Here is a 25,268-nt window from a genome sequence, read left to right as displayed (position 1 = left end):
TTAATTAGATGGTAAAGGCAACACTGTATGTATTAATTCTTGTCAAACAAAAATCTCTTATTAACTGGGAAAGACTGCAAACAGGCCATTAAATTACTTTACCACATGTGAGATACTTAGCTTGAAATGTTGTTTGTTTAATAGTACATGACATCTATAAACCCCACAGGAAGAACCCCACATATTTTTATCTTCTCTCTTGAGACTTTTTTCAAAATAGACTTACAAGGAACAAAATAATCATGTTAATGTTCCCATGTCATTAAAAATTCTGCGCAAATTAGTGGGAACTCTGTATTCAGAAGTAAAAATTCAGTTTGTTTCATGTAATCTCAGATTTTTAAATTTTTAGTTTAATGAAATTCAAAAGCAACACACACAAGATGCGTTAAAAGTTCGAAGACTCTTAATTTTTCTTGTAATAAACCAGGCTGCATTGCTTGTGAGGATAAGATCACTGTCAGCCCAGTGGTACTTGAATGGCTGAGTTGATGGGAGGGGAGACACATTTGGGCTTCTGTCACAGAAGTAATGAAGGAACGCAGTGAAGCAACTAATGAACATAGCTCCTCACTGCCAATGATTTGTAAATGTGCATAGCCCTTAAAAGAGGAAGCACTAAGCTCCGTTTTTCTCCCCATTTCAGTTCTTCAAAGGGGCTTCTTTCTTTAACAGCTATGGAATAGATCAGATATGAGCCACCAATCAGATATTAAAGTGGCCTGCATGGTTGCAAGGAAGGGGAGTAGTAGGGAGAAGCATTTAAATGTCAGTAGGGAGAAGCATTTAAATGCCATCCCTGTTAATCTCTAACCTGCTTGTTGCTGCTTCCATGGCAGGTGAACAATTTTTGCCGGTGTGTAACCACCCCTGATCTAAGTGAGTATACCAGCAAGAGGATGGCCTGCTTACTTTTGTATCAACTGAGGCTTGTTTTTAAAGTCAAATGAAACATCTGTAGCCTTACCCAATTTTCTCGCGTTCACCAGTCAATCAGTCAGTCAGTCCTCTAGACCAGGGATAGTCAACCTGTGGCCCTCCAGATGTTCATGGACTACAATTCCCATGAGCCCCTGCCAGCATCTACTGGCAGGGGCTCGTTGAATTGTAGTACATGAACATCTGGAGGACCACAAGTTGACTGCCCCTGCTCTAGACCAGCTGTTCCCAAGCCCCGGTCCGGGGACCGGTCCGTAGATCAGTCGGTACCGGGCCACGGCTCCTCCTTGTACTCCTCCCTGGCTGCTGCCCTGCCACTCTGCCGCCAGCTCACCTTCGGTGCTCTTCAGCAGCTGCCATGGCTGGGGCTCCTCCTCGGCATGCACTGCGCAGCTGCTGCTGGCAGCGCCCCCCCAGTGGGCAGCAGGAAGTCAGGGGCGCCAGCGGGAAAGCAAGTGGAGCAGGTGACGGCGGTGATGTCCCTCGGCAAAAGACTAACCCCCCCCGGGCCTCAGTAAAATTGTCAAGTGTTGACCGGTCCCCGGTGATAAAAAGGTTGGGGACCACTGCTTTAGACAGTTTTGTGCCAAAGCAGAGAGGCATTTTTATAAATTAGAAGAGTGGGAATAATGTGCAAGAAGTGAGTATAATAGTTTGGGAAAAATAGTTCTTTGATCATTGCTGGACTGCTTACAATATTATGAACAGAACTAATTGTGTCTTACTGTTATCTCACAGGAAATAAATGCTTCTGAAATAATGGCAAGTTACTGTATTTAATCTTATCAGCCAGAAGAAGCCCATAAGCCCTTCTTCCACAGCCATAAGTACACTTTTAGATGCAGCTATTGATTTTTTTTTTTCATTTGGAAACTGAAAGACAAAAAATAAAGAAGAAAGTCATTCCACAGATCATTTAACCCAATGACCTTTCCAAACTGCTCAGAACCCTCAACCTGCATCATATTGTTAAATTCTTCTTTTTAATTATTTTCTCCCACATTTTAAAAGACATTTCCAAGGTGACTAGTACTTAAGCATCAACAGGTTATTAGGTACCTTTCTAATGAAAAAGCAAAGACAGAGCCCTAACTATAATCTTACAATTTGGATGTCTTTCTTTTGGCCTCTCATTCAACGGAAAAGAAAAATATAGGAAAGGCACCATTTGTACAAGCAGCCCACTTACAGCTCATTGTTTATCAGTCAAAACCTTCATGTCATCTGAAACACAGCAATCATCTCTCCCAGTTAAACCCCCCATTTTTATACTTCAGCTGAGGTGGCAGTGTATGGTCTGGATGTTTGACAGGCCTGCTGTATTAAACAGAAACACTGTGGTGTAGTGATTAAGAGCAGCAGCTTTTAATGTGGCAGGCCTGGTTTCATTCCCCCCTCTTCCTCCACATGCAGCTGGCTGGGTGACCTTGGGCTCGCCACAGCACGGATAAAGCTGTTCTTAGAAGAACATAATTCTGCTTAGAATCGCACTGTTAATCAGATAAAGGTAAAGGTATCCCCTGCGCAAGCACCGAGTCATGTCTGACCCTTGGGGTGACGCCCTCCAGCGTTTTCATGGCAGACTCAATACGGGGTGGTTTGCCAGTGCCTTCCCCAGTCATTACCGTTTACCCCCCAGCAAGCTGGGTACTCATTTTACCGACCTCGGAAGGATGGAAGGCTGAGTCAACATTGAGCTGGCTGCTGGGATCGAACTCCCAGGCTCATGGGCAGAACTTCAGACAGCATGTCTGCTGCCTTACCACTCTGCACCACGAGAGGTTCTTATAGATAATCAGATATTTTCATCTATTTTTAAGGTTTTCCAAAAATCCTAAACTGTAGTATCTCACTGGTGCTGAATTTAGCTATTATAACTTTCTATAAGTCTTATGACATTTCACTGTATTTGATCCTGAACCGAGTTCTAGAAGACTTTCTAAAAAGGCATCTAGGGCAAATACATCAGAATAACATTTTAAATGCTACACAGTGACACATCTCTAGAGCAACACAAATGTGTATGGGAAAGTCAATGTTCATAGACTTCTACATATTTGACAACTTTACTGGGGACAAGGTCCAGCTAGGTAGCTAAATTAAGCTACATCTTGGAAGTATTTAAGTCAAACTCTTAAAGTTACTAAGTATGGTTTGGCACTCTCATATTTTTCTTGTTAAATGATGGAACTTAAAATAATAAAAAATTAACATATAGCTGAATAGGAGGTAACACATACAGTTATCAAGGTCACTAATTCAAAATGATCCTATCTGTAGCCGTGGCAAGTACAAACTTTTGGCATACATTGGGTCAAAACCAAAACTTGAAGACTGGCAGCACCATTGTAGTTGCCTAGAAATACCCTCCATTGTCATTGCTTGCAGCATTCATTCTTAAAGGCATGGGTGCTATTTAGGGTTGCAAGCTCTGGGTTGGGCAATACCTGGAGACTGGGGATGAAGACCTAGGGAGAGGAGGGTTTGGGAAGGGGAGGGACGTCTGCAAGGTAGTGTTCAGCCTCCAAAGAAGCCATTTTTTTGGTCATCTGGACATCAACTGTAATAGATGGAGATCTCCAGATGCCACTTGAGGAAGAGTTCCAAAGAAGCAGAGTCACTCCACATGTGCCTGGGTGGCCGATTTTTCTTCTACCTGCAGATTCTTATACGGCATTTTACATTTATTTATATTAATATTATTATTATTATATTTTAATTTATTTCCTGCCTCTTCCAGAAGTCTCAAGGCGGGTGACAATAATCTTAACCCCATTAAACCCCCCATTAAAACATTAATACCAACATGGTGGCAAAGAGAAAATACCCCATCCCTCCCCATACTAATATCAGAGATAATGGAGGAGTGCAATATTTTTATTTCTTAGCTGCCACTCCCCATAAGTGGGCTCGGGATGATCAACAACACATAAAACATTAAAATCTTAAAATATAAAACAATTTAGAATTCATTTATATGCCGATTCCACTTCTATAGCTCCCCATGCCTTCTTTATTTATTTATATTTATTTATTATTGTATTTATATACCATCCTCCCTGAAGGCTCAGAGGTCGAAACAGGAAAGAAACAGGTAACTCCATTTGTAATAATAATGTGGTGATAACAATAACATTAATATAGTAATAATAATAATAACATTATAGAAGGGTGGAACACTGGGAAGAGCATTGAATTCAACTCATACTGAGGCCAGTGGGTTGAGCAGATCTTTAGTGGTTGTTGTAGGAGGGAGGCTTGGGGGGGCCAATGGGAAGCGGTGGTTCAGATTGACAACCAAATGCCTGGTGGAGGAGCTCATTTCAAGACATGGGGTAACCAAGATGGGAGACAGAAAGAAAAGGGGGGCATGGAGAAAGGAGACTAGTAAAAGAATGAGGCCCATAGTAGTTCTTCATTTCATCCTGGCCTCAAACATAGGCCTGGTGGAAGAATACAGTTCTGCAGGCCTTGCAGAATTTTGTTGGTTCTTTATTGGCAGCTCATTCCTCCAGGCAGGAGCCAGGGCTGAAAAGATCTCTGCTCTGATCACAGCCAGTCAGATATTTCTGGGGCCAGGGATCTCCAACAAGTTCGTATTAGCAGAACATAACTCTCTTCTGGAGGCATATAGGAAACGGCAGTCCCACAGATATGCAAGGCTCCACGTAACCCCAACTTTGTGAGGGGAAAGTTCAAGAAAGCACTGCTGCAAAGACAAGTTGAAGTCCTTGCATTCATATGGAACACCATGCTTAATGCATTTTCCCACAGAAAACTTGAGTAACCAACATAATCTTCTCTAGGAAAGTCAGCATCATTTCCTCCCCTTTCATTAAGGCATGTCACTCCATCAGAACATCTACAGGCACAGGTGACCACTACAATGAAAACAGAGACTAAAGAAACAGGCTGCTTGTCACTAAACTTGTTACTGAAATTCTAGAAAAGAAACATAGGCACTGATCTTTGACATCCTACAGCTTCTTTGGAATAATGTTCCATCTGAAGGTAATGTCTTATATGATTTTTTCACTTCAGTTCAGATCTACCGTCACATTGTGATAGTTTGTTGTTGTTGTTAGGTGCGAAGTCATGTCCGACCCATCGCGACCCCATGGACAATGATCTTCCAGGCCTTCCTGTCCTCTACCATTCCCCGGAGTCCATTTAAGTTTACACCTACTACTTCAGGGACTCCATCCAGCCACCTCATTCTCTGTCGTCCCCTTCTTCTTTTGCCCTCAATCGCTCCCAGCATTAGGCTCTTCTCCAGGGAGTCCTTCCATCTCATAAGGTGGCCAAAGTATTTGAGTTTCATCTTCAGGATCTGGCCTTCTAAAGAGCAGTCAGGGCTGATCTCCTCTAGGACTGACCGGTTTATTCGTCTTGCAATCCAAGGGACTCGCAAGAGTCTTCTCCAGCACCAGAGTTCAAAAGCCTCAATTCTTTGATGCTCAGCCTTCCTTATGGTCCAACTTTTGCAGCCATATATTACAACTGTGATAGTTAATAGCTTACAATTGCATTTTTTTGCAGTGCAATATATGAAAGCAGGGGCCAGTTATTTCCCAGAGTTGCTTCTGTATATTTCATGAGAAAAGCTGTGATTTAAATTCAAGTTTTGGTCTGCCTTGGCACCCTTAGAGTAGCACTGCTTTTGTTTCCTCCACTCTGCTGTGGTTACCCAAACCTGGTTTTGTATCTTTTTGGAAACTTTGCAATCAAAGGATATTTAGACACCATAAGGACAAGAAAGACTACCAGGTACTCTCTTGCAACCGGGGGGGGGGGGCTTACCTGGAGAAAAGAGAAGTCTAGTTTGGCATCATGGAGACATTCTGGTATATGGACAAAAATACACGGTAGAAGTCATTTTTGCACAAATACCAGAGCACCCTAATATTGCAAGTGATGTCATGACATCACTCCTGGTGCATCCCATAACTGATACCACCACCTAGGCCTCCTTTTCCTGCTGCCTGGCTGATCAGTATTGAGGAAGGCTCCCAAGAGTGAGGATCTCCTCCCCCCAGCAAGGCCTGGCAACCTATGGACAGGAAAGTGTGCATTTTTTTTTCAGAATCTACCCACATTAGCACCATTTCCCTTGCCTTAATCCATGCACTTGCTATTTTCCCACTACCATGGAAAGGATTTTAAAACAATTGGTAATTGGCAGATCATTATAGAGCATTAATGTTATCTTTAACCACTCCTAGTGGAGCGGATTAAATAAAGCAGTAAGGGCTCCGAGGGCGGGCCCTGTCCGGGATGACGAAGGGTGCCGATAGGCCCCTTCCCCTGGACTGACAATCGAAGGGGCCAATCGGCAGGGTCCTTCTATTGTCAGTCCGGTGGCAAGGGACCAATTGCTAGCCGTGCGCAGCACGGCTCACAATTGGTCCCTTGCCACCGGACTGACTAATCGGGAGGCGCTTCATGCCTCCCGATCCACCCTCCTTCCACTGTCCTCACATTTGCCCGCCCGCCACCATTACTTGCCTCGCCTTCCTGGCGGTGGAGCCGGCAGCGACAGTAGCAGCAGCGGCAGAGCCGCCGCCAGTGGCAGCAGCAGCGACAGCAGAGCCGCCTGCGCAGGAGGCGGCAGAGCTGCCGGCGGCAGTGGCGGCGGTGCTGGGCCTGGCGGCAGCAGAGCCACCACCAGCACCGGTGGCAGCACCAGTGGCAGCGCTGGAGCCCGACGGAGCCCGCAGAGCCGCCAGCGCCGGCAGAGAGGACTAACAGCTAGCACCCGCTGTATTTATACTACAGCGGGCTTATTTTCTAGTACAAGTATATTGCTACAGTCCTCTAGTTCCCAGCTGTTATTTTAAAAGTCTCTATCCCTTTCAGTGCAATGAAAAGGACTAAAAACATCTTTTTAAAAAAGGAACCTCAGAACTAGTACATTGTTGCAAAAGATGACAATATCTGTTTTGTTGTTGTTTGTAAAACAAACCTCTAGTGGAGTAGAAATAAATGGGCCTGGGGGCCACAGAAGGCTGATTTAAGAAAAGTTGTGAATGTTCTGCTATCATTGCTATCACCTCTGCATTCACAGCAACCATAAGAGCTACACAGGGAATTAATTACCTGTGTATGGAAGCAGTCACACATATATTATTCCCAACTGAACTAATAAAGTACCTTGTGCCAAAAAATTGTACCTATATAGAAAGAGTAATTGAGTCCCAAATTAGAGTGTCCTGAAGAAGGTGATTTCAGTCTGCAAAAGTTAATCAGGTGGCAGGTTTAGAGAAGGGCAGCAGTGGAAAGTTCTCTCAAGTCGCAGCTGATATATGGTGACCTCATACGGTTCCCACGACAAGAGATAAAGAGAGGTGGTTTGCCATTGCTTACCTCTGTGTAGCAAATCTGGATTTCATTGGTGGTCTCCGATCCATGTACTAACCAGAGATGACACTGCTCAGCTTTTATTTTAATATATATATGTATTTCGTATCCACATGAAGATAACATTTCCTGTATAAAGAATATTTAAAGCTGAAGGGTAAACACACGATTCTTTATAGTTTTAAAAAATACAGCAAGCAAAACCTTTTCCCCTGCGGTAATGTCTATCTTTCTTCTTACTTTCCTACACCTGGATCACAGTGCTTATAGTTCAGGGGTCCTCACCTTTTAGAACTTGTAGGTACCTTTGCAATTCTGACAGAGTAATGGGCACAACCCCAATACAGCTGCTGCAAGAGGCAGAGCCAACCACATAATTACTGCCACAGGAGGTGGAGGACACCCAAGTGTACAGGAGATAGCATGTAATTAAAAAGAGGAATGAGAGAAGATAAAAGAAACACCATGGTTTCATTGTTCTATACATAAAACTATCTGATGCCAGAAAGATACCTAGGTCTCTCATCAGGGAAAAAGGTGAAGAAGCTCCTAAGCAACAAAAATAATCAACTGTTTATATTGCCAAATTTTGTGCTGCCACCATTAAGCTGCGTAGTTCTGTTATAGGATTTTAAAAAATAAATGTTATAGTATTTCTACAGTTTATAATGAATTTAAAATTTTTATCAGTTTATATTTCACTGATTTGAATAGTTTATTTTATCTATTTGATATTTTAACTGATGTTTGATCCATATGACCTGAGGGACCGCTTCTCTGCCTATGCCCCTCAAAGAGCACTGCACTCTGCAGGCTCCAAGTTAATGTTCCCTGGACCTTGGAAGGCTCTTCTGGCCTCAACCAGGGCCAGGGCCTTCTCTGCCCTGGCCCCCATCTGGTGGAATGAGCTCCCAGAAGAGAACAGGGCCCTTTGGGAACTAAAACTGTTCCACAAGACCTGAAAAATGGAGCTCTTCATTGGTCAAGACCAATGAAACATTGCTATCAATCAGAACATAGAGACTCCTCTCATCACTAACTACACCTTGCAGGTAGATGTCGCAAAGAATAGTGCTGAAATATGCAATTGAGTTATAAATGTTATACTTAAACATTAAACATTCAACATTTTATTGTTATGAGTTTCCACTACTAGAAATATTTATGTTCTCAATTATTATATGTTCTCTGTATTGCACTCTGGATTTTACTGTAAACTGCCCTGAGCCACAAGGGAGGGTGGTATACAGATGTAATTAAATAAATAAATTTCATTCATCCATTCATTCGACACCATAGCAGCAGCTATCACTAAAACAATATTATTTTATTAATCTGTACAGCCACTCAAATCTTTAGTGGCAAATCAGATATCCTGCTGGGCAAAAACACCACGTGGCTTCACACAATTTCTAAAAACATTTGGTGGGCACCAAGAAAAGTGCTTCTGGGCACCATGGAACCTGCAGGCAGCACGTTGGGGACCGTTGGTCTGGTTCATCAGTCTGCAAGACCTTTCCATAAGGTTAGTGCTTCCAACATATAACATGTATTCAAACCCTTGAAATCTCATTTACCAAACAGAGGCTCCAGTGATGTTAATATAACTTTCCTGAAAAGGATCTAAAAGTAACCCCTAATCCAGCCTGGAGTCTCAAGTGATTACTTGGAAGCAACTGTAATTTTCCATAGGCAACCAGCTATTTAGAGATCTGAGTAAACCTTACCAGATGCTTCTTCCACAACCACAGTAACATGTTTCTCCTGTTTATCATATCTATCCTATCTATTCATCTATCCTATCCCTCTATCCCTCCATCCATCTTGCAGTAATGGATTTAAACTATGTGTAGAATAGTACCAGCTAGATATCTGGAGGGAAATTTCAGTCACAGTAGTTCAGCAGTGGAATAGGCTGCCTAAGGAAGTGGTGAACTCCTATCACTGGCAGTCTTTAAGCAGAAGCTGGACCAATAACTTATTATGGATGCTTTAGGCTAATCTTGCAATAATCAGGGGGTTGGACTAGATGGCCTGCATGGCCCCTTTCAACTATTATGATTCTATGACACAGAATCAAATGGAATTCCTCTACAATTTCATTATGCTCAGTGAGAAAAATGGAAGCCTCAGAGAGGAATAAGCTTGGACTTTTGTCTAGCCCTGACCATTAACCCGCAATATGATCAAGGTAGGGGCAGACAAAAGGGGATTGTGCTACATTACTAGTCCTTCCAACATAGTAACATAAAAAGATCTCTGCAGAAGAAGAAGCCTCAGCAGGTCTGCCCAGTGGGGGGGGGAGAAGGTAGGAGGCAAGCCCCGCCAGACCTCCCCCTGCCCCAAGAAGGCATGCCGTGGCATTTCTCTGCCTTGTCAGGCCTGCCCAGGGCAGGGAGGGAGGGTGCTAAGGCTTCTCTAGCCCTTGCCCAGCCTGCCCGGGGTGAGGGGATAGAGGACTAGTGCCTGTTGTATTTTAAATTAGAATAGGCTACTTTGCTAGTTGAATATAATTTGCCAATTTAGATGCATCCTCCTGGAGCTCTTCACTGTTATATTTGGTTAGTAGTACCCTTCCTAATTCAAGGAAGGCATTGTATCTGGGTCTCAACTAGGGCTAAACTATGTTACAACGTGAGTTATCACTGTAACCTACAGCTGTACTGTAGTTGTGAGTTCCCAGTAGGACTTCAATTTAAAAGTGTCATGGAGGTCCAATTAAGATTGGGACCTTGGATGGCAGGGGAGGGCTGCTTCCTCTTCCATTTTCTGAACTGAAATGGCACTACGGGCAAGTTATTTGCCCTGTTGGGAGACAACATGTACCTTGGGCATTAGAGTAATTTTCAAGCACACTAGCAAGATTTCATTCTCCCTATTAACTTCCTTTTGATTAGTCCTCTCAATTACCTAGGTTCACATTAGCATTCTTTACTAAAGGTTTTTTCATTCACATGGATTCCATATGAGAGTTTATGAATCTGTCATCAAAAAAATCCCACCTCAGTACAGAAACTGCCTCCAACAACTTTTCTGACCATTGTTCACTTATTTGGCAATATTCCTAGAATCTGGTAACCCTTTCCATTTCACCTCCAGCTAATCAAATAACACACCAACTTGCTCATCTGAATTTTCCTCCATATCTTCAAGCCTGGGGGAAAACGTAATCTTTTGCTTTTATTTAAGTATCAGGTCCTATAACTTGAAACTGAACCCATATTACGCTTGTGAATAGTGGGCTTCATGCACAAGGACTTGTATCTAAATACATGTAGCCCTTGATCAAACAATGCCAAATGGCAAGATTCAAAAGTATTTGGTAACAGATTTTGGTGATTTCTAAACCTCAACAAAGTCTTCATTGCTGCACATTTACCAAGGCAGGCTATATTCAGCATCAGTAGGTGCAGAGTGAATGCAACAGATGTGTGTCTTATAGGCATATCATGTCATTCAACCTATTGCTCCCACACAGCATCATCCCTGACTGGCATTTCTATGTACAGTATTTCTTTGGGGAGACCCAATTATCCATATCTACCCGTTCACTAATATATGTGTCTGCTCACATGTTTCACAGAAGTGGAAGGTAGACAGATATGAAATCTGACCAGGATGGCTCAGAGTAATCTGATCTTTTCAGATCTCAGAAGCAGAGCTTGGTCAATCACGGCGAGTACTTAGATGGGAAACCACCAAGGAATTCCTGGGTTACTATGCAGAGGAAAACAATGGCAAGCCACCTTTGCTCGACTCTTGCCTTGAAAACCCTCTAGGTCTGTATGTTGGCTGCAACCTGACAGCACTTTTCTGCCACCATCACTGGTACAGAAAAATTAGAAAGTTAGGTATTGACTAGACAAAACTGCAAAGATATTCATACATGCATGTATATATGCCACCCTTGCTATATTCATTTTAAAACAGATCCAATCCACATTGGAAGTTAGTGCTTTCACCTCCCTGCTTGCAGTTTGCCACTGAAGATTCCTTAAGTGGTGTCCAAGCTCTCTGAAAAATCCATCTCAATTGGGTGGACAGATGAGTTACAGAATGCCTATGGAATGGGGACATCCCCTCTCCCAAATGTTCTCTAAATAACATACAGAAAAAATATACATGATTAGTAAACTGATTAACTAGAATGCATGCCATTAGCACATTGAACAATCAATAAGAAATTATTAACAAGCAAGAGAACTTAAATCCAAATCTGAATATTTCTTTGAAATCCCTACTGGCCACTGTAAGACATATGATGCTAGGCTGAGTAGATGGTTGTTATGGTCCAGGAAGGCTTTTCATCTTTGTACTTTGATACTAACTTTTGCCAAAGATATTAACGTTCAAACCAAAATGCCTCAATGCAACAAATAATCTTCTTGTACTTCTTATAGGCCTCAACTATGTTGACAGCTGTTGGTATTGCACTGATCATGCTTGAAATACATACTTCCTAGTTAAATAGCTGACATTACATGCACGTTTCAGACGTTTCTAACTTATCAGATACCTAGTAGTACTATAAATGTGTTCAGTGTCCTATCTTCATACCAAATGATCAAAATTATTCCTGTGATGTGAACAGGACATTTGGTGTGTATATGTAGGGTGGGTGGGTGAGCCCACATTTCTCTTTCTTGGAGACCTGTGAGCTACCATTAATCCTTCCTTACATTCATTTCAACACAAGAGCTGTAAGAATTGTTCTTTGTTGGTTCAATGTAATAAATGCATAATCATATTTATATATGACATTACAGTTTATTGCCAAGGTTTAATAGCAAGAAAAATTGGATAATAAAACATTCACCATGTATTAACATGGGGAGGAATACAAAAACCTAAGTGTTCCAGGAGTATCAGGTAAGTCCCTTTAACTGTGATGACTAAAAACACTGAACTGTAAGGCATACTCTTCAAGACAGCAGGCAGTTTCAACTTGTTGAGTCCCATATTTATTACTTTATAAATCCAATGCAAATCATATAATGCCTAGCATTACAGTATTCATCCTAATGAAGCCCAAAGGGCTGCTGCCCCCAAGGGTCTCTTCTAGTACTCCACCCACCTCTAGACAGATATCATTCAGACTCCTCAGGCAATATAATTGTTGCCTCTTAAACCATACAATAGCTGCAAATTCACAGTTTACTTCATAATAAACACCTGTTTTACTGGCTAACTCCTTTGTTAGCAAATGTTGCCAACGGATTTCACATGCAACATCTAGCATTCCATACCATTTGTCCATTCCATACCATTTGTCTCTCTAAAGATAATTTTCTTTTTTAATTAAGAAAAATTCCATGTCATTTCATTTCTATAGCTATTTAAAATATTGAAATATACTTCAGATCAGTCAGAACAGCATCACAGGAAATCATTACTAATTTTTTAAAAATGCTAAAGGAGTTAGTATAGCAATAGTTGAAAATCTTTCTTTTAATAATCAAGCAGAATGGCATGAAAGATACAGAACGTGTTATAACCTGAAAATGGTGGAAATTGTTCCAATGAAAAAAATTAGGAAAGGAGTTACTATTATTATGTCAAATTATAAACTTGGCTATTTTACAGGCTTTAGTTAAAGACTGTGCTCAGCAGCTAAACTGTTTCCAAAGAGTACACACAGGAAGAAAGGCATTCAAGAACAATTATTCTGTGGATAGCAAAAACCTGAACCAAGATTTTGCTATGCCGAAGCAATAAAACATAAATTAATGCTCAAGATTCCTAATGCTGATATAATGTTCCGTAATATAATGGTCCATGAGGAAAGGCAAATAAAAATCCTGTAAAAATAAAACAAACATAAACTTACTCTGGAGAAGATAGGTACTACAGGAGCTCAGCTCTAAACATAAAGTTTTGGAAACATAACAATGTAACTTTCAAAACTTTATTTGGTATAATGTTTTATTTGCTTTGTGTTCCTAAAATTCTTTACTATATTTGAAACATCTGATAGCTAACAGGTTGTTTCAGCTATCCAACAAAAAAAACAGGTTGTTTCAGCTATCCAACAAAAATTGTGCATCCCAACACTTACATGCTTAAATCTAAGCTGCATTTGATTACAGGAGACCCATGTTTTACACCCAGGCATGCCTCAGTCAATGTGTAAAGTAAGCACTCTTGGGGGAGGAGGGAAATAGGTCTAGTGTAATAACAAAAGTGAGTCATGTGAATAAGGAGTACTGAAACTACATTGTCCACCACATACGTTTCTGACTTAGTACCTATCTGGGAATAAACGTTTCAAGTAGTGGAAGTTCAACATGCCTTCACCCATTTGTCGTCTTTCTCTTAAAAAGTAGATGTTTAGTATCTGCTTCAAGAGATTTTAAAGCTTACCATTAACTTTTAGTGAAAAGAATACCCATGCACAAACACACATGGACAAGAGGTTATCAAAGTGGTTTAAAATGCTAGGAGAATGTTCACTGGAATATGTTCTGCTTAAGAAATTAAAACAACAATTGCTTAGGTCACTGGAGGAAGGAAGTAGAGGATGTATAAAGACAGGAAAGTGACATGCTTTCCCAGGCAGAATTTTCAATCTGTCTCCACTTGTGAATCACAGTGATTTCAGAGAGAATTGTGTGGAAGTTTTTAAATGTTTTCCTCATTCTCCCCTGTACTGTATCTGCTGGATGAACAACTTACAGTATTTTCTACTTTAAAATACAAATTCTAGGATCTTCATTGTTAAAATCATGAATATAGGGGAAGTCATATTTAGTAAGTCAAAAGAAGAATTTGTGAAATGTACATTGTCACTTCACAGATGCAAGCCTGATGCATAATGCTTAGTTTCCTCCACTAGTCTTAGTTTGCCTGGAAAGAGGCTAAGAGATCAGTCATTTCTTCTGAAAGAAGAAAAGAAGCAGCCCCAGGGAAAAGAGATAAAAATTAACTGGCATTCGGAGGGAGAATAGCTCTTTCAAAACCTCACCACCCTTGGGCATTTTGTGCATCTCTTCTTTCTCAGTGAAAACCGTCTTTGTCACACACACTACCCCCCCCACAAGATTTATTTGCAAGGGTGGGAATAGACGTTTTTATTTATCATTTCTTCAACTCCCCCTTTTTGCAGTTAAATTGCAACAAATAAAGGCTGGGTATGAATCTCAGCAGTCTCCCTCTCCACCTCTTAAGCTAGTAAAATCTTCAATCTGTATGCAAGTTAAGGAGGGTGGAGACCTGGAAAAATTTCAACATTTTTCAAAGGGCCCGAAAGGAACAGAAAAGCAGCATATGTGTATGAAAAACCCAGCTGTATAGGAGAACTATCAATTATTAAAGGATTACATCATCCCAGTCATTATCATGCTCTTCAACATTCAACACACCACAGAACATTATCTAATTGATCCTCTCATGACACAATATGTCATCCCACCAGGAGTTGTCAATTGCTGTAATTTTAAAGGGATTTCCCTTCCTTCCCTTCGACTTGTATTCCAGATTCTCTCAGCATCATGCCGTCTAAGGGGCAACAACCCTTGTTTCAGAAAGACCCATACCCCATGAATCTAAGAAAGCCCCAGCTACCTAATATTCTGCAAATCTATCATGTGGTAAAGCCACCATCACTGCCACCAGCAGGGTCACAACAATGACCAATTCCACAAATTGTCAGGCTCTCACACCAATAAGCACATCTCAGCTTTGATGGCACGACTCTGGCACTTTTGTGAGGGCACTCTCCTTTCCCACTGTACAGACACACTCACAAACAACATCCCGGAAACCGAATATCCCCCAAACTTCCAAACCCAAAGCCTCCTGCTAAGATGACAGCACCTTCAACCAACAGCAACTCCACCCAAATCACCCCGGTACAAAAGCCATATGCTGACAAGCAGGCTCCCTTGCCTTGCCTCGAGAGCTAGTGAATCGCCGAACGTGTATGCACTGAATGCATATTGTTCTTTGGAATGTACATCATTCTTCTCTTCTCGCTCTCCGCCTCCTCCCTCCACGTTTAACGAAATGATGGCTCTGCAAATTGAAGCCATTTCTGTTGGCAAGGAGGTTTCCACCCCCCCCCCCCGAATGCTTACCCCGCCCACGTTTCTACCGCCCACCACCTTTCCTTTGCGAGCCTCACGTTATACGCACCGGGCCCGGCGAAGGTGGAGCCGAATGAATAAAGCCTTGTTGCAAACCACTTCGGAGAGAGAAGTGCGCACACAAAGGGGGTAGCGGGAGAGAAACCGCCCAGGGCGACAAAAGCCGGCGCATGCCCCACTCCCCCTTCCACGAGGCCGGGGGTGGTGGTGGTGCTGCTGCTGCGGAGGGCAGGGCAGGGCGAGAGGCGCGTTGTGCTCCTTACCTGAAGCGCAGCGGGACTGCGGGGTCTGCAGAGCCACCTTTGCGCGGGCGAGCGAGCGGGCGGCCACCCCCGCCCCTCGCGCTTGCTCTCTGCGCGGTCCTGAGGGCGGCGGTCCGGGCCCCTTCTCCGAGGAAAGCGCCGGAGGATTTCTCGCGGCTCTCAGCCGAGCCCTTGGACGACGAAGGCGAGGACCGAAATAACGCCGCGGGAGGGAGTGGGGAGAGAGGGACGTCAAGACTCCCCGCCTCGGCAGCTGCAGGGCGCCAAGAGCCCGGCGAGGAAGGGGGCGGCAGCTTTGTCTGGAGCAAGGCTGCCCGCAGGAGATGGGCTCGAGCTGCAAGGCTCCGTTTCCGTTGCTCTCTTTCACCCAGAGAAAAGCTGCTTTAGTCGGTCTCCTCTCCTCCCACCACCGCCGCCGCCACCCAGGCTCCTGACAGATGGCGCAACCGCAGCATCGCCACTTTGGCGCGCCTCCTGGCTGGCTCGCGGGGATGAAGCCCGGACACCGCTGCCTTCCTTCGCCGTCCCTCACCTCCTCACCCCTGCGTCAGTTCCCAAAGCCCGGGGGGGGGGGGGGACGGGCACGGCCTAAGACTGACACCCCGAGCCGACCTATGGCGAAGCGCCTCTGGGAGAGGGGACTCCGATCCTTATTGGCAGGCTCAGCCCTTGGAAAGGCGGGAGCAACGGGCTTCGTTTTGTACATCACTTCAGCAGCTCAGGGTGTGTTCGCGTTTCTGACACAGCGCTGCGTTAGGAAAAGGATTATTTGAGCCACACGCCTAAACAGAAAGCTGACAGAGGAACAGAGCCAGACTTCTCAGGTTCAGGTTTTGGCCTGATACTATGCTAAGCAGAGAGAATCGTGAGGAATGCCCTCTACACCAAGCATATATTGCCCCGCAATGCCCACTGGCATCCCCATCACTCTGCCTAGAGGCAATCCGAATCAAAGTAATTAGGGTGTAGGTGTGGGTTGGTTTGATTAGCTGGCCAAGGAGGTGCTTAAATAGTTCGCCTGGCCACATGAAATGTAGCCAGTAGAGGGTTAAAAGTGAATTTCCTTTTGGTTGCGCAAGATACGGGAAGGGTTAAGGAAGCTGTCTTGTGTGAATCAAAGTTTGTGGTCACAAACACCCAGTGCTGTTTGCCCTCCTATAACTATGTAAATTAAAATAAATATATAATTTTACAAGTTGCAGTCCTCTTTACTCCAAAACAGAACTAACAATGATAGGGAACTCAGTAGTGGAAAACTTCCACTTTACAGATCTTTTTTTATTTTAAATACCATCAAATGGACATCACAGCTAGGGTGCCAGCCTCCAGGTGGGACCTGGGGATAACCTGGTTATAGCTTTTCCCCAGAGATCAGTTCCCTTGAAAAAAAAGTCTGCTTTGGCAGGTAGACTCCATAGCAGTATTCTCCACTAAGGTCTCTCCCTCCCCAAATCCCACCCTCTCCTGGCTTCAACCCCAAAGTCTGCGTGTATTTTCTAATCCAGAGCTGGCAATCCTAATCACAGCAGTGATTAAATGGCCATAAAAGAATCCAGGCTTGTGTCATCATGTTTTTAAAAACTAGCTATGGATTCTCTGGCACAAAGCAACAGTTTCCTATTCTCCAGTAAATCAAAATTCATTAAAATGTTGCAATTCCTCCACAAAGAATTATGAAATCCGAAATTCACCCAACAGTGTCTTCTGCAGCAACATAACCATAAAGTATTTTGCTAAAATAACCATGTGTTGTTGATGTTGCAATCCATTCATGTGACAGATTCTACTAAACTTAGTAACTCTTAAATCTGACTTTTCCGAACCACACATGCCATTCATATGAAGTCCAACATACATCTGAAGTAGAGTCTTGTCTACAAAAACTCACACAACACATCATCAGCATCGTCATCCATAAATCTTAAAGATGTGGAAGGCGGGAAGGTGGCCGCCCACCCCTCCTTAGCCTGACTGACCTGGCATTTGGAAAATGTGGGGACAGTACTGACCTTTGTATACACTGGTGTATGGCGTAGGAGGGCCAGTTTCCCTCCAAAGCAGCTGTTTTGTCCCTTCCCTCCCTCTCTTTCTTTCTCTTTTTCTCTGTCTCTTTCTCTCTCTCATCCTGTCTTTCTTTCATCTTACTGAAGGTTTCCAGGCCCCCAGCTGGAACTTGCCAAACCAGCTGGTTGCATATGAAGGAGGAGTCAGGAATTGAACCCAGCTCTTGATATTGGAGTCTGCTACTCTTTAACCACTTCAGCACACTGGATCTCAAGATTGAGGGGGGGGGCTGGAACCCAGGAAGGTCACAGTGCAGGTGTATGTGCTAGTACCCGTTGTATTCCTGGGTGCAATGGGCTATGCCTCTAGTGACAGAATAAACATGTTTTTTGCTCATGCTACAGAACTCTGTGCATTTGCTATTTCAACTTACTTCAGAGTAGTAAATAGGAAGACTAAGACACTAGTCTTTAGACCTATTGTATACTTTGGCCACTAGTAAAAGGGGGAAAAATCTGACCCTTCTCATGGATATTTGTGTTGTATAATAAACTTGGTATGACTTAGTACTATGTTGCTGAAGTCCATGCCATTGTATGGTTTGAGACAATAGGTTTGAAAATGAAAAACAGTGTGCTTTCAGAAAGATCTCATAACTCAAATGGTCTTTTAAATAAAAGAGTCACTGTTTCTTAAGAATAGAAGTGTGAGCAACAATTTGCACATTGCTTTTCAATTAAAATGTGATTGGACCTTTGAAGGCAAGTTATAGCTACGCGGGAAGGAATCCAGCCCAAGAAGTCATCCCTGATCTAAAATTAGAACACTGCTTTTCATCTTTTCTTTTTCAGTCAATAGTTGCAGGCAATGTATTTTCCTTTTAAAAACAGTAACTGTGAATATTGCACAAGAAAATCCTGTGGATATTTACTCAGAAGTAAATCCCACTGAGTTCAATAGGACTTGTTTCAAAGCATGTATTTATATTTTTGTAGCACTACAGCCTAGGAGCCCTAATTTGTTAGCTGTATATAGGTGATTCTTTTATCTCAAAATTAATTAAAATTTCTAAGCTTTTTAACACATTCTTAGTTTCTTCTCTGTAACTTCAGAGCAACATACATTTATCCTTTGATCATTTGAAACGTGCTGTTTTGACAGTTTCTGTGAGCCTTCAAACCATGCATGAAAAATACCTTTGGCTTTCATATAAGCTATTGAAAAACAAACAGTGTTTCAAAAATTAACAGCCCAGTACTATGCAGAACTAGACAAATAAACTAGCTGATTTAGAGGATTAGATCATTTCTATGTGTGAACTATCAGCACCTGTAGTAATAGAGAATTGCAATTTGTCATAAACAGCCCAATCAAATATATGATTAATTTCAATTATATCTTAACACAAGACTTTATCTACCTAAGATAATTGCTTGTGGCAGTTTTGCATATCAGAAAACCTTATAAAATCTAAACTGACTACTCACGCGCTACCTGATTGGCCTTCCCTGGGGGTGTGCCACCAGTATGGCTGGATCACTCTGCCAATGAGAGCCAGTAAGTTCAAATTACACTCAGTTCAAATTGCATGCATAAAAATCACTCCCTACCTGACTGCCCCTCCCTGGAAATATTCCCCCAATAGGAGATGGCCCTCCCTTTTAGTTTAGTCCCAATCAGGAGGGACCTCTCAGCCAAGGGGCTTCCCTGTCTAGCCTTTGGGAAATGCAAGGAGAGAAAGGTGGCAGCCTCCCCCCCCTCCCACAGCCTTCCTGGCCAAGCCTTTGGAAGATGTGGAAAGCAGGAAGGTGGCAGCCCACCCCTCCACAGCCTGACTGATCTGGCCTTTGGAAAATGTGGGGTTGGATGGGAATGTGCGGACAGTAGTGACCTTTGTAGACACTGTTGTATGGGTTGGGGGTAGGAGGGCCAGTTCCCCTCCAAAGCAGCTGTTTTCTCCAGGAAAACTGATGCCTTCCTTTCCCGTCTATCTTTTTCTCTATTACTCTATTTCCTCCTGTCTTTCATCTTCCTGAAGATTTCTAGGCCCAGCTGGCTGCATATGGAGGAGGAGTCAGGAATCAAACCCAGCTCTTGAAATTAGAGTGGGAAGACCATAGCCTTGACTAGACACACTTTAGTTGGCAGGGTGATGGTTTTGCTTTTTAGAATGCTATCTAGATTTGCCATAGCTTTCCTCCCCAGGAGCAAGTGTCTTTTAAGTTATTTGCTGCAGTCCCCATCTGCAGTGATCTTGGAGCCCAGAAAAATAAAATCAGTTACTACCTCCATTTCTTCTCCATCTATTTGCCAGGAATTGAGAGGGCCGGATGCCATGATCTTCGTTTTCTTGATGTTGAGTTTCAAACCAACATTTGCACTCTCCTCCTTCATCTGCATCAAGAGTTCCTCTTTTCTTTCTGCCACTAGATTGGTATCATCTGCATATCTGAGGTTGTTATTTTTCCCTGCAATCTTAATCCCAATTTGTGACTCATCTAACCCCGCTTTTCTCTTGATGTGCTCCGCATACAAGTTAAATAGTCAAGGCAACAGTATGTAGCCTTGCCAAACTCCTTTCTTAATTTTGAACCAATCAGTGATTCCATGTTCTGGTCTCCAAATTTGCTGACATATTGAGTGTAGCACTTTTACTGCATTGTGTTTTAAGATTTTGAATAGTTCAACTGGAATGCTGTCACCTCCAATAGCTTTCTTGTTGCTCAGACTTCCTAAGGCCCATTTGACTTCACATTCCAGGATGTCTGGCTCTAGGTCAGTGACTACCCCATCGTGGTTATCAGGGATGTTAAGCTTGATCTTGTATAGTTCTTCTGTATAATTTTGCCACCTTTTTAAAATCTCTTCTGCTTCTGCTAGGTCCCTACCATTTTGGTCCTTTATCATACCCATCTTTGCATGAAATGTTCTCTTCATATCTCCAGTTTTCTTGAAGAGATCTCTGGTCCTCCCTATTCTATTGTTTTCTTCTGTTTGTTTGCACTGTTCATTTAAGAAGGCATTCTTATCTCTTCGAGCTATTCTCTGGAATTCTGCATTCAATTGGGTGTATCTTTCTCTTTCTCCGTTGCCTATCATGTCCCTTCTCTCCTCAGCTATTTGTAAAGCTTTCTCAGACCACCATTTTGCTTTCACTACACAAGTTTGGTGTAGTGGTCAGGAGTGCAGACTTCTAATCTGGCATGCCGGGTTCGATTCTGCGCTCCCCCACATGCAACCAGCTGGGTGACCTTGGGCTCGCCACAGCACTGATAAAACTGTTCTGACCGGGCAGTGATATCAGTGCTCTCTCAGCCTCACCCACCCCACAGGGTGTCTGTTGTGGGGAGAGGAATGGGAAGGCGACTGTAAGCCGCTTTGAGCCTCCTTTGGGTAGAGAAAAGCGGCATATAAGAACCAACTCTTCTTCTTCTTCTTTTTCTTTGGGATGGTTTTAGTTGCTACCTCTTGTACAATTGTATTATGTAAGTCATTGTTATCATCAATCACAGTGCTGATCATTGTTTTTGCCTCTCAGTGTTTCAAAACTGTCAGAAAGTACTGAATCTATGGATAATTTCAACATAAAAGGCCTTTATAAAATCACAAATTGGTGGGCTGAATTTATTTTAGATATCCTAATAACCCGCAATGAACATATATTACATATTACTTCCATAAGCTCCGGTTTGTACAAATTGTTCCAAAGCTGAAACCTCCTTGACATGAAGACTGATGAAAGGGCATAATCACAGGGCATAATCTGCTGGGAAATTCCTCAGCATAGATTCACTGAAATGAATGAGAACAATTAATGGGGTTTGCTTCCATGAGGCATCTTCACATGTTTATAATGGGGAGTTTTATCTTAAGCAACTTTAAAAAATATTCTTATTTTCCTTACTTTTAGGATAGTTAAAATCTTCAGTTTTCCTAACTTTAGGTAGTCATAGTTCACATACACAAATAAGAAAGAAAAGTATATTCATATATCTTCAGCAGTGGAATATAAACAAAGAATTAAACAGTACCAGTTTTCTTGGAGGCTGCAGGTGCCATCAACAGGTTATAGGAGAATATGGATCTTCCATACATTGGGAGGGAAGCACACCAACCAGGTATTTCTTTTTGAAAATATGGATGCTCTTCCAACCCCTTATAGCATTCCTAATTTCCCCCAGAGTTATCTTGTGTTTAAAAAGCATGATTTTTGTTATTTCCATGGGCATGGCAATTGTTCTGCATCTGTTATTGATATGAACTGCCTCCTGGAAAAGAAGTGGTACTCATCCCAATTTTCAGAAAAGGTGACCTTCCAGCCAAATACAGACCAATTAGCCTCCTCTCTGTCCCTGGAAAAATCTATGCCAGCCATCTCAGCTCCAAATTAGTGGAGTGGTCAGCTACTAAAGTGGGGCCACAACAGATCAGTTTTCTGATGGAGAAGTCTACTTTTGAATAGCGCTAACCCTCTACCACCTTGCGGCAAAATATACTCAAAATACACTCAAATAAATTGAATCATGAATAAAATAAATAAGCCAAACAAGACAAGGTCTATGCCACCTTTCTCAGTCTTCAAGTTGCTTTTGACGCCACCCCAAGATCTTGATTATGGAAACAATTATTAGATATGGGAATAGACACCCACCTTTTGCATCTCATTCATAACCTTTACACAAACACTGGCTGTCAAGTCTGCAGTGCCAGGGATGGAATGCTTTCTGACAGAATATCCTCCAACAAACGTGTTAAACAGGGCTGCGTTTTAGCCCTGTATCTATTTAACATATATGTATCCAATCTAGCTGAAAACTTTATGGGAATCCGCCATGCCACAAGACTGGGAAGCATTCAGGTCCCCCTCCTTTTGTACACAGACAGTGTGGTCCTCCTTTCCTGTACTAAAGTTGGCTTAAAAGTTTTTCAAGTTTTTTCAAGCTACTGCAATCAAAACCAACTCAAGATTAACTTCACCAAATCTAAAATAGTCATATTTTCCAAATCCAGAAAGCTCATCAAGTGGAAAATAAACACCCATTACATTGATTTAGAAGTCCACTTTTACTACACACTTAAATAGTCCCTACATTGGAAGCAAATATCCAACTGTACAATTCTCAAGTCAAACACAATAGCTAGGTTCTACTTTTCCAAGGGAGGTCAAAACCTTCCAGCCGCTATTAAAATTTTTCCAAACCATGCTTGTTCTGAAACTTTTCTTTGCCCTACCAGGATGGGGTATAGACCTCACTGCGGGGGCTGAAAGGCACTTTTCCTTTGTTCATCACCTATTGAGTCTTCCCAAATGTGTTTTTTCCTATCCAGGATACCTGGAGACTGGTGTCATCCCACTGTCTTCGCTATCCTGGCTTCACATCTTTGAATTCTGGCTTCGCCCCAACGGGGAATTTAGTCTACCTTATATTATCTGATAATTTTTTATCGCCCTGGTTCATGAAGATAAACAAAAAAAATCTAAATTCTATAGGCCTGTCTATTGAGCTGTTAGACAATCTTGATGAGAAACAAGCTTACAACATCATCAGGCAATGAATCTTGGGCACTGATTGTCAAAACATTGTAGCTGGAGCACAGAGAACATTCTCTCTCATCTTTTAAAAATCTATCCCCCAGCAAGGAGGATCCCAGAGTATTTTTTGCCTTCGTCTTCCTTGAAACATTTTTTTATGTTTGTAAGACTAAACCTCCTACTGACTGCAGTGACTAAAGGTCACTACACTAAAATTCCATTTGCCGACAGACTTTGTACGTGCTATTCAAAGAAACCCGAGTCAGTGGAACATGCCCTGCTTTTTTGTGAGCAGCACAACCACCTTAGAGATCGGTTCATAAATCCTCTCATGAGGGAGAACAAGATGCACGATCCCTTGACAATAGTACATTTTCTGTTATCCGATCATAACTCTCAAGTAACTGAAACTGTTGCAAAATTCCTCCATAGGATTTTCTTCAAACGAATTGGGATTTGAAATACCTTGTCTTTTAATATAAATACTTTTGTTATGCCAGTAAAGGTATTTTGACTTCGATATGAACTGATATATTGTTATTATCTTATCTCACTGGAGGTGAGTTTTATGATGTGCTTAGTGTGCAATATTCTTTCCATTATCTCACCATTACCTTACCACCACTTGTCCTAAAGTGTCATTCATCTGCCATGGAGCCCCTGAATTCCATCCCTATTTCTAGATGTTTTTTTATTATTGCTATATCCTTTGGAAGAGCTGATCTCAAGAAGCTGCTTCTTGAACTTCTGTAATTCATGGAACAGTCTCAACTGGATTGCCTTCTGGAAAAGAGTGCCAGCTCAGTTCCCTCCTTTTCCATCTCCTCTCTCTTATTATGTGCAATTCATCTCCTGCCAATGAATAGTGCAACTCCCTCGATTCTGGCCTCTTACTGGCCTTTCTAGGGTATGGTAACTGAAATGCAAGATTCATCACATCCTTCCCAGCTCAGGCTGGTAAACAAATGGATGGCCATTTGGGCCATGGAACTATTTAAAAAAAATGCACAATGAGAAGGATGACAATGGAAAAGCCCTGTCCAACAGTCCTTATCATTAGCCCATTTCTCAAGATGACATTGAAGAGTGCAAAAGAAGGGGGCAACTTGAGGACAACAAAAGTGGACAATCTGGTAATAACAATTATTGACTTCAATTATTCTTGGGTAGATTGGGTAGATTTAATTATTATCGATCTGCACTGTTGCAACCTTATCCTTATAAGCAGGTCAGGGGTATTTGAGCTAAGACCTTGGTTACTATGGAGACTGAAATTCTTCTGTCTGTACTAAGCTTTATTAGTTTGCATTTCAGCATTTTAGTTAAGACACACTTGGGAAGGGGGATAGGCCTGGTTCTAAAACAGGGAATTGTATACTGGTCTGGGAGTTCTGTTGATGACCTGAAGCTAGTCTGTAATTGATTTCTATTCCAGTAAATAAAGACTTCTTTGCTTTTTATCTGGCCACAGTGCTGCATCAAATAAATTTGAAATTTGACTTCTTTGCTTTTACAGGAGATTGATTATTGGAAAAAGATCACCAGGATCTTCACAGTTGGGAGCTTCATATCTGTGTTCCTGGACCCAGCTTTTTGAAAACTAGGGATTCAATGGCTAGGGTGCTAGACTTGGTGGGGGGATGCTTGAACTCACTTGTTGACCTCAGTGAAAACTCTGTCTTTCTACCTCATCTTCCTCATGGAATTAGCTCTTTGGAAGAAAGACAGGACACAAACATAATAATTATATGCATATGCATTCTGCACAGATGTGTGGAAGACTATTATGAGTGATAAGTGATAAGTAAATACAGATATGGAAAAGGATGAGGAAATAGTCAAGACTGACTATTAATGCAATCCATGTAGAGTTACAGTATTTGCTGGCGTATAAGACTACTTCCCCCCCCTGAAAAACATGCCTCCAAGTGGGGGGGTCGTCTTATACGCCGGGTGCACTTCAGTTGGGATAGACATAGCTGTCCACAGTGGCCTCCCGATGCCCGCCCACCTCATTCTACATACCATCCAGTATTGCGTGGTATCCAGCGCAGCGGGTCATCAGCGTGGCTGTGGCGAGCATCAGCAGCA

The 25,268-nt window shown here is 42.4% G+C and overlaps 2 protein-coding genes across 8 annotated transcripts in view; both read right to left on the bottom strand.

Moving 5' to 3' along the window:
• FYN (FYN proto-oncogene, Src family tyrosine kinase) overlaps positions 1-16,210 on the bottom strand; it is a 157,699-nt gene extending 141,489 nt beyond the window's left edge. For 3 of the 6 annotated variants that reach the window (XM_077301813.1, XM_077301839.1, XM_077301795.1), the window contains exon 1: positions 15,641-16,208. The gene's annotated coding sequence lies outside the window, so the exon portion shown is untranslated. Of the gene's footprint in view, positions 1-15,185; positions 15,210-15,426; positions 15,475-15,640 lie in introns of those variants that run through there. The other 3 variants (XM_077301863.1, XM_077301823.1, XM_077301831.1) reach the window with 3 other exon arrangements.
• Positions 1,152-25,268, bottom strand: part of LOC143819824 (uncharacterized) — a 37,125-nt gene continuing 13,008 nt past the window's right edge. Inside the window, exons 4-5 of one of the 2 annotated variants that reach the window (XM_077301874.1) lie at positions 7,303-7,425; positions 1,152-1,812 (exon numbers count right to left, since the gene is read on the bottom strand). In XM_077301874.1, the coding sequence (XP_077157989.1) occupies positions 1,672-1,812; positions 7,303-7,425 (264 nt within the window). In that variant the 3' untranslated portion in view covers positions 1,152-1,671. Of the gene's footprint in view, positions 1,813-7,302; positions 7,426-21,344; positions 21,437-25,268 lie in introns of those variants that run through there. The other variant, XR_013225118.1, reaches the window with a different exon arrangement.

This window comes from Paroedura picta, chromosome 1, assembly GCF_049243985.1.
Source record: "Paroedura picta isolate Pp20150507F chromosome 1, Ppicta_v3.0, whole genome shotgun sequence".
Classification (NCBI taxonomy): domain Eukaryota; kingdom Metazoa; phylum Chordata; class Lepidosauria; order Squamata; family Gekkonidae; genus Paroedura; species Paroedura picta.
This window is presented reverse-complemented; position numbering and strand designations above follow the sequence as displayed.